The sequence below is a fragment of the Hypanus sabinus genome, chromosome 6, assembly GCF_030144855.1.
Source record: "Hypanus sabinus isolate sHypSab1 chromosome 6, sHypSab1.hap1, whole genome shotgun sequence".
NCBI classification, from domain to species: domain Eukaryota; kingdom Metazoa; phylum Chordata; class Chondrichthyes; order Myliobatiformes; family Dasyatidae; genus Hypanus; species Hypanus sabinus.
The window spans coordinates 73379044-73394130 of record NC_082711.1 but is presented as its reverse complement, the minus strand read 5'-3'; the positions used below and the strand labels follow the sequence as shown (position 1 = coordinate 73394130).

Genomic DNA, 15087 nt, shown 5'->3' with positions numbered 1-15087 from the left:
TGTTCTTCAGCTTCAATTCCAAAACAGTTTACAATAAATACAAACACAAGAAATTCTGCAGATGCTGGAAATCCAAAGCAATACACACAAAATGAGAGAGGAACACAGCAGGCCAGCAACTTCTGTGGAAAAGAGAAAACAGTCGACGTTTTGGGCCAAGACTCTTTTTCAGTCTAATAAATAAACAAGAATAGAAGTCACAAGAAAACACAAACAACCAAAGTCAAACAACATCTATGAACAGATAAACATCTGTTTTGGCTAAATTTGAATACGCTACTAAATGGGCAGATTAAATTTGAAACATGTACAATTTCAGGCAAAAGCTTCATCCTTGCCAACTCAGTCTCTCAGTTCTTTCCACATACGATGTGTGAGCCTTGTGTGATCACAGTGGAAATGGTGAAGGAACAGAATAACCTGCTGAATGATTGGCCTCAATGTTAGGAATGCAAGAGAAATAGAAATAAAAGCATTGCAGCAGGTCGTTTCTTTAACTAATCAAATGTTAACATCAGTGACAGAATGGAAAGAAAGAAGAGGAATAAGAGAAGACATTAACAAAATAATTACTACCCGAAGTGTTTAAGCACAAGAAAAATGGCACCCCAGATTGTCTCAGGACTGCTGAGAATAAAACGGCTAGATAACATGTCGTCTTAACCTGAACTATCAGAAAAATCAAAAAGAATTCCATGCAGAAAGGCCATAACAAAAAAGGAAAACACTCATAGAAAAATTTATGTCAAGTGAATAAATCTGGATGTTACATGTTCACAATAAAACACCGGGATTGTGCTGGAATCCATATATACTTCACGCTTTCACAATTCCAATAATCTACCACCAACTACTTAGAAATTCCAGTCTGTATATGGGTCACCACAATCCCTTTCATGCATTAGGGATCTAACCTTGAAATTCACCTAGTCCTGTTCCCGTTCTCCCCTAAAACTCACCTGAAACATACTTTCTGTACTCACTTGTTGACTGGAAATTTATTATTCTACTGCATAGTATCTTAAAAAAGGTGATTTAAAGTGTGTTGGGGCACTAATCAGATAATTGAATAACAGTCAACAGTCTGAAAAATCTGCAAGCCGAGCATCACTGAAGGCCTCGGCATGTTGAATTGATGTAGTTTTACTATACATAATACAAATTCTTTGCTTTACAATGAGAAATCACAGATGGAAATAGTTACATAAATTCATTAATCGAGCATGGTCAAGTCATTAGATGAGGGGTGGAGGGGTGCTTATGGAGGAACTGTTAGCTGTGGTCATCTTTCTCTATAATGCCTTACCCAACAAGGATAAAATGATCAACAGGACTTAATTCATGACTTATACTTGCTCAATTGCCATTGACATGGATCAACAGGAAACAAATTACTAACGACTCCCACAAAAGGATGACAAATGCTATCCTTGCCAATGTAGTTCTGTTATCATCATCATCTTTTCCAACTGGATTATGAGAAAAGTTTGTACAAACGAATTTCATGCTCTCAATTATGGAAGAGCATCTTACCTGCAATTGTAATCATAGCTGCATAACCCAAGAGTTATAAAACTTACACACCACGTGGTATTTCCAATGATGAACTTTGCCAGAATCTGTTCAAAACTTCATGCCAGTAAATTCCAGTGAAATTAATTGGATTATTTGTAATATAAAGGAAATCTTGAGAAGGATATATATGGCACACAAAGCAACAAGCCTCATTTTCTAATTGCAGATAAGTTTACTTAAGAAACACTATCCAAAGGAACTGCTGGATCAGTGTATTCTAACAAAAGATCGACTTCCTGCTAATACTGATGGAGCAGGTAAACCAGTATTTACAGTAACACAGATGATATACAGTATGTTTGGTTTAGTAGGTCCATATTCATGGCTAAAGAGTTTAATAAGCCCAATAGTAATACATTCAAAAGAGCAATATATTTACTGAAATAGGTGAAATGCTAAAATAGCATGCTAGGCCACATCTGTACAGTAAGAAACAAGAGTCAACATTTCATACCAACAATCTTCCATTTGTTTTTGCTCCACAATGCTGCTTGACCACTTTGTTTTTGTTTCAAATATCCAGAATTTGATATTTTTTTCTTTTATTTATTGAGATGGATTGGATGGACATGATAAGTAAAGAACTTTCAAAAAGAAAGGAAGATAGGCATTATTCTGGAAAATAGTTTGTTCATATGTAAACAGGCTTCTATCCAACAAACTGCTGACAATCACAATTTTGGAAATTACCCTCTATGGTCTTGTCATTAGAGTTAGTTAAATGTAAGAAAAAGTAACATGCCCTGTCAACCTAAGAGCCTCCTTTCTCTACAGAAAAATGCATTGGACTCCTCATTTGAACATTTCCATTCTGAAAAATATAGGAATTATAACATCTTTGAAATTAGTTCACTTGAATATTTTTCCTTGCTAGAGCAAAATAAATTTTGTGCCAATACTTAACACATCATTGTTACTTAAAACTATTTCTCACACCTCACCTGTAAAGTATATCGGTTCTTAAAGCAGTTTGTGACTAGCTCTCCTTTAGACAACTGGTAGAGCCAGGTCAATTTCCGACCACTGTGCCGACTGGCATAGAATGCTGTGAACCTCTGGTAACTCCTTTCCAACTGCAATAACACAAAGCTGCCATTTACTTGATAATTTTATTAATTTTTACTATTGTTTATAAAACACTTACAATAACACAAAATAAGCCAACAAAGAAAAATCCAATTTACCTCAGACGGAAGTGCAAATGTACAAGACTGCTGAAAAGGCCAAGAGCCAGAGCTTAAGACCTGAATACTGAAATCCACTGAAGGGGAACAAAAAGACAAAAAAAAATTGAATTAAAATATTAAACAACAACGAAGTTGAAGAAAGATAGCAAAATCACAAGGAAATAAACTTCAAATATGTAGGCCCTAAATTTATGTTGGTGCAATACAGATGCTAAAAAATTTTAAATGAAATAACACTTGTTAAAGTTTTAAAAGTGGCATTAATCCATAAGCAGGTTGTATCAAATCCACCTAAAACATTCTGCTAAACTGAGTATGAAGATTTCTGAAACAAATTGAAATGTTCCCACATTATTAATTCCCTACCTGGGCATTTCTTAATAAAAGATCTGAATTCGGAATGGAAGTTTGACCTTTATATTTTGACCTTGATACATCTTCATTTCTGTATTACTGGGGGAGGGAGGGTATATTACCAGAAAATGGTCTTTGTGATTTTCTGTAATGCAAAGCCATGTATATCATCTACACATGTGCCAAGAAATGCATATTGAAAAAAATCTTTATTTACTTTTCTTGCAGACTACTTTTATAGGAAGAAGTATTTAATCGCTCTTAAGGTAGTGATCTGCGAATTTTGTGAGAAAAAATTTCCGTTACTCAAATTGCTGAAACATGGAGAGGGTCAGCTGTATAATGGGACAACATAAACATTCTGTGTTCTGAACAAACTTCACATATTATTTATTACCCACAACATATACTTACAATCAAGTGGTTCCGAATTAGACAAATGTTTTTTGAATTGTTCATTCAAGTCTTTGCTCACACCAATATCCTGAAACATCCGCTGCAGTTTAGAGGTATACTCAAAGCCACAGGCTTGCTTAAATAGAAAGGAAATAAATAATCAGGTAATTTTAATTAATCCTAGTGTTCAGATAAACCATTCAATAAACATTTTCTGGGCAATTCTATTTATATTATAATTCTATAAAACCTGTCGAACTAACACTAGTCAAATCTTACACCACAAATACATGCTACAAAATCGCAAATAAGAAGAAGTGCCAACTGCAATGATAAACCCTTCAGCCAAAAGTTTGTGCCATGAAAGAGGCGTTCAAAAAAATTATCACTTGTCAGTGTATTTCAAAGCAACTCCCAGTCAGCAAATATTTCAAGTGTTCACTAAACACACAGCACAGATTTTACTCGGCTTTGCCAGCAGCTCTGCATGGAATTGTCAGCATTCATTCTTCAAGTTTGTGACTCCTGACAAAAACTGGAAACCTTAAACATGCTAGCCTTGGTTTGCAGCTCCTGCTTCTCTCATGAGAGTCCATGCTGGGAATCTACTTTCAGATTTTGTTCTGGGTTAAACACATTCACAATCTACAAACCTATTCACGCACAAATGAAGATTTTACATCTGCATGAAGGTAGTACATAAGGCAAGTTCCTTTCTCGTTGATTATTTGCATTTGTAATAATGTCTTTAATTATTTAAATACTTTAGGTGTTTTAGCTTTCTTTTTATTTACTTTGGTTGAAGCTTTAATTTTTTTTAATACCTTTATATTTAATAGCTTTAAAATGTTTCCCAACTTCAAAGTATTCAGACACACAAAAATACTTTGGACAGTTAGATAAATGACAAACATTGCAGTGCTTTTGCTGTCAGAACTGATGAAAGATTAATGGGAAGCCTGCCCGTATGCCACAGTTGCTTTGCAGAAAATCTCATTGGTCTTGACATTCTGGTTAAGGACAATTTTGCAGTTGATATGCTTTAGCAGTAAGCTCAGGAAACAAGACTTCACTCTGCAAAACCTTGGTCAATTTCATTGTCAGAGCATCAAAACTGTGCCACTGACTCAGTATTTTTTCAGAGCAACATGAAATTAAGACACTGTCAAAAGCACTTGCATCATCATGAATTTGGGCAAGACAAGGCTTTATACATCAATTCTAAATGATCAATTGTCCCAATATTAATGACAAAAAAGCTGATGAAGCTCCACTGATAACTTCAGTGCTTCCTGTGAAACAAATCAAGAACATTCTAATTTTCAACCTTAGCTAAATTAGCAAGAACACAAATGAAAAAAATCAAGTTTAAAGAAAACTGAACTGACCTTTAGTTTGGAGATCATGCTTGCTTCTGCATCGTCACTTGCACTGTTCTGATGAACCAATCTCTTAGCTAACATCTTGGCATAGAACTTCTGAAACACATCTTTGTCTTCAATATACTTAAATACCACCATCTGAAAATAGACCAATTCAATCAATGCTTCTTATAAAAAATGAAAGCATATTTATAGCCATATTTAAAGACACATTTGACAGATGCAAAATCTGTCAATTTCCTAATCAGAAAAGTGTGTCATCGATTTGATTTTGGTGCTTTCTCATTTCCTTCAAGACTCATTTATTCCAACACCTGCCACCATCCCACCAACCACTGGGTTTTCCTCCGTTTGTCTTTCTCTGTCATTATTCCCACCTCCCATAATCTGGCCTTGGCAGATAACAAAAGAAACCCATAGTATCCAAATAATTGTATTTCTTTATATTCAGATTTTTTAAAAGCTCCAGTGCCCCTCTGGGTACACAACAATGCATCAAGTATTCCACTCCACCCAGCTATGTACGAAATAAAGTATCAAAATCAAAGATCAGCAGACGGATCTGCAAGAAAAAGTTTGTGAACCCTTTGAAATTTCTGTGTTAATTGCTCATAAAATGTGGTCTGATCTTCATCTAAGAAACAATATTAGACAAATGCAATCTGCCTAAATTAATAACAAACAATTCTACTTCTTCTCATCAATACTTAATAAACCATTTAAACAATCAGAGTCTTGGTTCAAAAATGTATGTGAAACTCTAGGATAATGCCTTCCACAAAAGCTCTTTGGATTCAATGAGATGAGATTGGAGGTGCTCTGTTTATAAAAAAAAAGCACAAAGTCAGGTTACTGACAGAGCCTGTTCTTCAAGAAATATTTATGTGCACCATGCCTTGATCAAAACAACTTTCAGAGGACCTTTGAAGAAGAATTGTAGAAATGCATGAAGCTGGAAAAGAGTACAGAAGCATTTCAAAAGACCTGAGTGTTCATCAGTCCACAGTAAGAGAAATTGTCTACAAATGGAGGAAATTCAGTACTGTTGCTTCTCTCCCTAAGAGCGGACATTTTGCAAGGATCACACCAAGAGCACAATGCGCAATGATAAAAGTGAAAAAGAATCCAAAGGTAACCGCAAAAGACCTGAAGAAATCTCTAGAACTTGCTGAAGTCTTTGTTCACATGTCTACTATAAAAAAACATCTAACAAGAATGATGTTCATGGAAGGACACCACAGAGGAAACAGTTGCTCACCAAAAAAGCATTTTTGTACATCTCAAGTTTGCAAAAGGCCACCTGGATGTATCACAATGCTTCTGGGACAATGTTCTGTGGAGAGATGAGACAAAAGCTGAACATTTTAGCAGAAGTGCACACTGCTATGTTTGGAGGAAAATGTGCACAGCACACCAACACCAAAACCTCATTCTATCAGTGAAGCATAGTGGAAGGAGCATCATGGCTTGGGGGTGCTTTGCTGCCTTAAGGCCAGGACAGCTTGCAATCATTGAGGGAACAATGAATTCAAAATTATATTAAGACATTTTACAGGGTAGCAGTCTGTGACCCGAATCTTAACTAAAATTAGATGATGCAGTAGTCCAAAATGCAAGACTGAATTAACAATAGAATGGTTTAAAAAGAAGAAAATTTGTTTTGGAATGGCCAAGCCTTAACCCAATTGTGATGCTGTGGCTTAACCTGAAGAGGTCTGTTCGTGCAAGATATCCCAGATATATTGACAAACTGTAACAGTTTTGTTTGGAGGAATTGTCTAAAATTCCTCCTCACCATTGGGCAGGTCTAATCAGCAGCTACAGGAAAGGTTTGCTGGAAGTTGTTGCTTCTAAAGGAGCAAATTATTAAACTTATCAGTTATTAAATACAAGGATTCACATACTTTCTCCAGCCTGGACAGTGAATTTTTAAACTAAGTATTCAATAAAGACATGAAAAGTACAATTGCTTGTGTGTTATTAGTTTAGGCAGATTGTGTTTGCCTATTAATATGACTTAGATGAAGATCAATCCACACTTTGAGTAATTTAATGCAGAGACCCTGGTAACTGCAAAGGGCTCACAAACATTTTCTTGCAAAGAGATAACAGTACTAACCAAAATGAAAGGCACAGGTATAATGTATCTAAGTCTGCAGATAATGTAAAGACAATTGGGAAACTAAGTCATGAGGTAAACTGTAGAATCCGCAGGTATGGAGGATAAAAATATTGGCACATGAAAAATATTGGGTGGTCAGAGTTTGGTGAAAATAAGGTTGAGGCACAGGAGATGCATCTCAGACAATAAAAAAACCTAGAGTGCAGCAGATGAAACAGAAGGTAACCTAGAGAAAGGTGCCAATTATATAGATTATCAGGGGACTGTTAGAGGTTTCTTCCAGTGATCTAATGAAAGCTCCAGATTAGGTGGCTTTGATCTTCATGGCACAGTCCTCCACAAACTCCTCACAGTATCAGATCTAAGAGTGGAAGAAAGGGAGGAATGCTTTAAGTGATGGAGGAATGCCAATGAAGCAGTTCTGTTTAGGATCATGATGAAGTGCTGCTGATGGACCACTGAAGGTAAATGGAGAGCATTCCAGTATTCGTGATCTGCTCTACTGAATGCAGAGAGCTCAGGGTTGTGATATAATCCACTTGTAGAACAATCAATCTCTGATCTGTTCTGGTAAGTATGTGTTGTATGCCTAGAGAATTATTGGTTTAACTGTATTTCCCAGGCTTCCAGTGAATGACTCAGTCATGGCAAATTACTTAATGTTACAGGGAGGTGGTTAGACACTGTCGCCTGTAATTCTGTAGCAGAAATATTATTTATGTTTTAATAGTCCACTCTTAAGGTTATTTTGATCTTGCTTATAGGCATGACATTCCACCCAATGAACAACTTAGTCTGTCAAAAACTGTAAGTGGAAAAGATTAAACATTTTGTTAAAAATGAAAAAAAAACTTTCTGTTCACTAGTTGTAATATAGATATATTAACTGATAATACTACCTTGGGCATCTAAAGTACTCACCACTTGATTAAGTGTGTCTTCAAGCTCAGCTTCTTCAGGATTCTTGGAGCTGCAAAGTACAAATTTAGTTGCCATCATTAAATCAATACACACAGAAGTTATAACCGCATATCTTACAAACCTTGAAGCACAACAAGAATCAAAAATACATTCCCAAGGAGTGATGATTTTATTGTTCCTCTATGTTAAGATAATGTGCTGGAACATTTTGGGAAATGTTGCCCATTCTGCAGCATTGTGCCACAAAAGTGCTATCTAGTGAGAATTTCATTGTGCCAGTTCTTCGTCTGCCATCCATGCTGAGATTTTCCTGACTGTATTCCAATATTGGTCTCCCTGGAATCCAATGGTGGACCACAAGCTTTAATGTAATTCTTCAACATGTGCAAAGGGCAATCAGCTTGTTGGAACCTGTACTAGGCAGGAACAGCAAGTCCTTTCACTTTATGGCCTAGTTGCATTTGGCATTAGCAGGACTCTGGACAGGAAGGAATTATGGATAGATTATCTTTACCTTTACTGCTGCTTATGCATGGGAGGGGGGGGGGAGTTGGGGAGCTTTGCAGTTCTAACATTTAACTGTCATTCATTCTTTGGGGCACGCCTCTGTTTTTGTGGATGTTTGCAAAGAAAAAGAATTTCAAGATGTATATTGTACATATACAGATATGTATATCTGACATTAAACATACCTATTGAAACCTATTGACATTTGCAACCATTACAAGTGGGAGACATTTTGCCAATTTGCTTTGCTTGAAAGAGTAGTTGTCATAAATTCTCTGGTAACCTTCAGAAAAAGTTATCACACATATATTCAGAAGAAGGTTTTGAATTTTAAAGGAAGAATCAGGGGGGGAAACAAACATGTAGTCCTTTCTTCAAGCTTGCTCAAAAAGTGAATGGAATGGTCTCCTGTGTTGCTTGTAGGCAACAGTTTTTTATATTTTTGCCTATACCTAATTTTCAACCAACATCATTTAAACAGACTGGGGCAGATCTTTGTCTGCTCTAAGCTTGTCAGGCACTCATCCTGGGGCTTTGAGTGGAAGACTTTGCTCAAGATGATGCTGCTGCTTCTAACAGTGTCCACAGCACAGTCTTCTACTGGGAGCCAAGCCAAGTTAAGTGTTGAGAGTGGACAAGATTGGTTGAGAGTGGACAAGATTGGTTGTTTCCTGAAGTGGAGACTTGAGGGGCAAACAAAATAATAAGATATATACACAAGATGGATAAAGAGAAATGTTTTCACAAACTGGAGAAATTAGAAACTAGGGTGCATAGGTTAAGGCAAGTTACAGGAGATCTGAGGAAAAATCTGCAATCTGAGGAAAAACCTGCAATCTGGAACATATTGTCTGTGGTGGTGGAAGAGGCCAGGTCCCTCACAACATTTTAAAAATGTCTGGACAATTATTTTAAGTATCAAAGGAATCATACATAAGAACATAAGAGATAGGAGCAGGAGTAGGCCAATTGGCCCCTCAAGCCTGCTCCGCCATTCAACAAGATCATGGCTGATCCAATCTTAACTCTAGTTTTCACCGAATCCCACAAGGCAACAGTGCCAACCAACAGGGCACCATGCCGCCCATTTTATTTTATTATTCATCCCGCCCAAACCCATGTGATCACCCGGGGGGAAAAAAAACAATTTGCCAATTGAGGAGAAAAAATCTGGAAAATTCCTCTCCGACCCATCCAGGCTATCGAAAACTGGTCCAGGAGATCACATGGCTATGTGATCGAAGGCTATGGTTCAAGTTCTGGTAAATGGCAGTAGTACAGATAGGTAACTTGGCTGGCATAGTGGACTAAAGTGCCCATGTCTATGCTGCGTGAGGGACGGAGGATGAGGAATGAGGGAAGTTGTGTAAACATACTTCTAAACAAAAATCTTCCTTACTTTTCTTTAGTTCGTGGGCAAGTATGAAACTCAATTTCAGACAAGGTAAAAATCTTGCATGGCTGGGTTACTTTCCCAAATTCTTACCTTTTCTTCAGTAGAGAGTCACAGTATCGTGCCAATAATTCTGGAGATTTGCTTGATGACTGAGCCATTTTTGTGACTGCATTATTATTTATGAAACGGCCACAAGCCTGCAATTACACCAAAAAAAAATTTTCAATACCTCTGTCAAAATGGCTGTTAGATCTTCATCACTTCAACGAAAATATTATCAAGTAACAGATGACAGTTCCAAATCTTAACATTTAACATTTTTACTTCAATTCTCATCTATTGCTAGTACTATGCAACTTCAGCTTTTTAGCAATCTTCCAGGATATGAACAAAAGATTCCCTTTCAACAACCAAAGTCATTATTTTAGATTTTGATTCTGACACGCTTCTATTCTATTCTAATTTATTAAATGAAAACTTAAGACTACTGACTAGCTCAGGAACTTCAAGCAAGTCCGAACATCTTTTTATCATTTTTAGGGATCAATGCTGGTATCAGGTTATAAATCACCTCATTTATTGTTTGTTTCCTTTAATACCCTTACCAACAAAATTCTACTCTGAACAAACTTGAAATTTTCAATTTTTCCCTACTTCCTCAATCCAGCCACTTTGAAATTAATAAATACAAATACTGTGTAACTCATCGTGTACCCAACAACACCTGGGCATGACAACGTATACCCGGGTTGCATACCACCATTTTGCAAGTGTGTACCACCTGCTACAGAAACATCAGTACCTGGAATGTTTTTAAGACTAAGGCTACCACAGCATAAAACATCCATGATACTAAAACCTGATTCAATGCACAGAATATATTCCATATCAGACATTTATGGTGATCTGCACCCGGCAAGTTGGCAAGTGATATGTTTACAAAGGTAGTATTTTTATTTTTTATATATTTACAAAGAAGAAATTAGTTGGATAAGGGACCAAGATTTGTCATCAGTAGCCAAATTCACATAAACATCAGGCACAATATATCATCCTATTAGTTCCATAGCAGAGATTATTTTACAGAATAATGCACGTTATTACCCTGATGGAATGGTTTCTAATCCTAGAAGTGTTTTATCTTTGTCAGTGGTACCAACTAAAAGGAGAGTACTGATAAACTCCTCCAAGTTTACAAATTGAACACCAGTTTAGATGTAAATAAAATAGTTAAAATAAAATTCAGTTACTAGCTCAATTACAACCCTGAAAGCATTACCAGAGCCCACAGCCCTCTTCAACTTTAGCATTAAGGGGAATAGGAGTTGGAATCAAGGAACCAAGTTGTCTTTTAACAAATTTTTTTCTGTTTCATCATTTTCTAGCACACTCCCCACATCATGTCACCCCATCAAAATTCTTCACTTAGCAACAAAAGCAACAATGTAAGTGCTGTAGATCTGAAATTAATACACTAAATGCTAGAAATAGATAGCATCCCTCTACAGAAAAAGCCAACATTTCAGTTTCTCATGTAGTTCATTAATTCAGTTTCCCCACCATAGATTAGCCAGTGGTTGTGTAGCAGCACTGGATTTTGAGGCGAAAAATCCTGGGTTTGAATTCAGATAGCTCCTTTCTATCTGTGCTGGGTTGCGCACTGAGCGAGCCTTGAAATTCAGCATTGTAAAGATAGAAAAATGCTAAAGAAATGGCAAGGTTGCTGCCCAATGCACCACAAAGCATGGAAAAAAACAAGAACTACAGCTATCTTCTAACTAGCATTTTCTCTCTGAATTTTTCACTTACCTTAACTCTGCTAACATTATGAACAGAAACATTGTTTTATTAGATATTACTACAAGAAAATAACTGCCTCACCTTATCTAAAGCAGCCACAAAACCAGCATCGTTGTTGAAAGCTGACATCACTAATGCATTATACTTCTTGTGAACATCCAAAATTGTCTGTACATACATCTTGGGATCCTGAGTCAAAATATAATTAAAAACATGAATATTGTGAACATATTCAATCAAATCTGAAATGCCCTGGCTGAAACTTATTCATTGATGTGAAGAGCTTCTTTAAAAACAAGGCTCCTTAACAGTTCGTTTGGAACAAGACCCCAAAGGACTAAAAGTTTGATAACCCAGGCCACTGTTTGGAGACAGACAGTGGAGAGATGGAATGGGAAATTGGCAGCACATCCACCTACACAGAAGTCAATTCAGTGAGTGGTACTGCAGCTCATTCTGGGGGAGCACACTCACCTGCTACTAGCCCAGTCCCATTTTCCAGTCGCCCCAAAGAATGGAAAATTTGAATTTAACATACACTGATAATTCCATGCTCTACTGCCACTGTGCACAACACAATTAACAGGCAGAAAAAAATTAATGCAAATGTGTGCAATGATTAAATCAGCAACTCTGAATTCCATCATGTGAGAAGCACTACTTGAGGAGTCTGGCATCTGACACAGTGACAAGTTAGCTGCATGGACAATTTTGTTATGACTGTTTAAAAAGGAATCACCTACTTTATGCCTTAAGCTCAAATCTAATTTGGGCAGAAGACATATATATTTAAACTAATCAGCATGATTGCTCGTAGGCAACACTGAGACAACTGCGCTGCTCCAAAGGGCACAATATGAGATCATTCTTACCCTCAGCCATTAGGCGCTATAGCTGGGGAAGTGGTGACACCCTCCTGTTAGACTTTTTGAGGTAACTTTATTTTTTATTCTTTCATACTTCTAATATTTGTATATTTGTATATCTGTGCATTTGTAATGTTACTGTGATACTGTAATTTCATTTGGGGTCAATAAATTATCTATCTATCTAAATAAGAGATGTGCAACCCTAGACATATAAAATTTATTCTCTATTCTTCAGCATCTACAGTTTTAAAATAAGACAATAGTCACAGTGCTCTTATTTAAAATTGGATACGTTAATGGACAATGATGACAGTGCAGGTTCCATATCTACCATGTACAACTTACATAATTTTTGCCAAACAAATAAAAACATTTCCATGCCTTCTGTAACTCAAAAACTACTGAATTTTACTTGCTTATTTTGTTTAAGTACACATCCCTATTTAGTCTTTCAGTAACAGAGCTCTGATGAGAAACTGTCAGATGTGATGAGAATAAAATATAAATTTAAGCTTCTGAAGTAATGAAAGAAAAATATAATTGTAGATATCATGGAAGCATGTAAAGATAGTGAGAGCACCAGAAATCAGAGTAGTAAAAGGATCTAATACTAGCAGAATTTTAGATGGTGACGAGGAAGCAGATACAGGTTTGAGATAGATCAGCTGGTTGAGTGGTATCACAACAACAGCCTTGCATTCAACATCTGTAAGACCAAGGAATTGATTGTTGACTCGAGGAAGGGGAAGTTGAGGGAACATACACCAATCTTCGCAGAGGGATCAACTGTAGTAAGGGTGAGCAGTTTCAAGTTCCTGGGTGTCAACATTTCCGAAGATCTATCCTGGGCCCAACATGTTGATGCAATTACAAAAGCAGCATGACAGCAGCCATACTGTATTAGGAGTTTGAAGAGATTTAGTACTCATGAATGACCCTCTTCTCTTGCTACCACAGGGGAGGGGGAGGGTTGAGATTAAGGGCAGGGAAGGGAGAGAAAGGGCGAGGGAGGAAGAGAGCTGGGAGGGGAGAGTAGAGAGAGAGTGAAGGGGAGAGCAGAGAGGGGGAGAGCAAAGAGAAGTCTACAATATAACAAAAAGAAAAGCTGATCCAGTTCTTTGCTGAAAGTGAATCAAAAAATATAGATGAACACAAGGAAAACAATAAAAGACAGAGGATGTACACAACAAGATAAAAGTTCCCATAAAGTGGTTTGAACTCCATGTCAACAAAGGTGTAGAGTTCTCAGGAGGGTCGAAGGAACAAACAAAATTATTTGATGAAGAATTAGGACTGGATTATGAATGTGATTACAGTGAAGCGTGGCTTCAGCATTTCAAGCAGCAACATGGCATAAAATTTCATGCAGTGTATGGTGAAAAATGGTCTGCAGACAAGGAAGCAGTTACTGAGTCTGTTGATGAGTTTGCCAAGAGGTAATTATTTAATCCAAACTTAACCACTTGTGGTTCTGCAAAATCAGTAATTTGGCACTGCACAGGTTCCAATCTTTCTGGATTTGTGGAGGTCAACCTGTATATGTTTCTTACTGTAATTTATTGTGTTATTATGTATTGAACTATATTGCTGCTGCAAAACAACAGGTTTCATGACATATGGCAGTGATGTTAAACCTGATCTGATTCTGATTATAAATCAACTTGAAAACAAAAACAATTAATAACTCACATTCAGAGCAGCTTCTCCACACTTCTCAATGGCAGCCAAGCCCTGGTTATGGATATGTGTTTCTAGAAGTTTCTTCAGCTCCCCAAGGCCATCTTGGATTCGAGACACTAAGTTATACATTCTACCCAAGTCTGGCAAAAAGTAAAAGGAAGTCTGCTTATTTACTTTTAAATAATGAAATTACACATGCTACTTACCTATCACCAGGGACATTATTACTTTGCTCAGAATAATAAACAAGATCACTCTAACAGCTTGAAAGATTAATGAAAAGTGCACATTAAAATCTATAATCATATTGAAACAACCATTAATTGTCACTAAAAGGTTTACATAATATCATTTGTGTGGAGAAAACATGCAAATATTAGAAAATTTACACAACCCTTGTATTAAATTTAGGGTAGTAACCATGCTTGGCATTGTGCAAGTCATACAAAAAACTTCCTATGTCAACAATGCAAGATTTTGTATTAAAATACTTAAGCTATTTGCTATGTACAGTACATTGTTTAAACAGCCTAGCTTCTTATCATTATACAAGGATACCACACTTGAAATCAAATCCCAAAATTAAACAAAATATCAGTATTACCATAAAATACAATAGCATTCCAAGGCATACACAGATGTGAAATTAGCTCATTCCTAATTGGATAAACTGGGTTCTGTGTCACTCTCCATACACAACAGTGCTATCCATGTAACTAATCAAAGGCACAGCAATGCCTTTTAATGATAAATTGGATTAATTCAATAATTATCCTCCTTTAACACAAGGAGTCACCTTCAATCCTCCAAAACGTTTAACCACGCATTGTACTAATCACAAATACTTCACATCTCACAATTCAAATGTTACCCCACAGCATTCAACACAGCCTTTATC

The 15087-nt window shown here is 36.6% G+C and overlaps 1 protein-coding gene across 1 annotated transcript in view; it reads right to left on the bottom strand.

Annotated features, from left to right (window-relative positions):
• Positions 1–15087, bottom strand: part of cul1b (cullin 1b) — a 99491-nt gene that overhangs the window by 21435 nt on the left and 62969 nt on the right. Inside the window, exons 9-16 of the mRNA XM_059972413.1 lie at positions 14199–14329; positions 11722–11829; positions 9931–10037; positions 7938–7986; positions 4901–5032; positions 3531–3648; positions 2760–2836; positions 2517–2648 (exon numbers count right to left, since the gene is read on the bottom strand). Of these exons, the coding sequence (XP_059828396.1) occupies positions 2517–2648; positions 2760–2836; positions 3531–3648; positions 4901–5032; positions 7938–7986; positions 9931–10037; positions 11722–11829; positions 14199–14329 (854 nt within the window). The remainder of the gene's footprint in view (positions 1–2516; positions 2649–2759; positions 2837–3530; positions 3649–4900; positions 5033–7937; positions 7987–9930; positions 10038–11721; positions 11830–14198; positions 14330–15087) is intronic.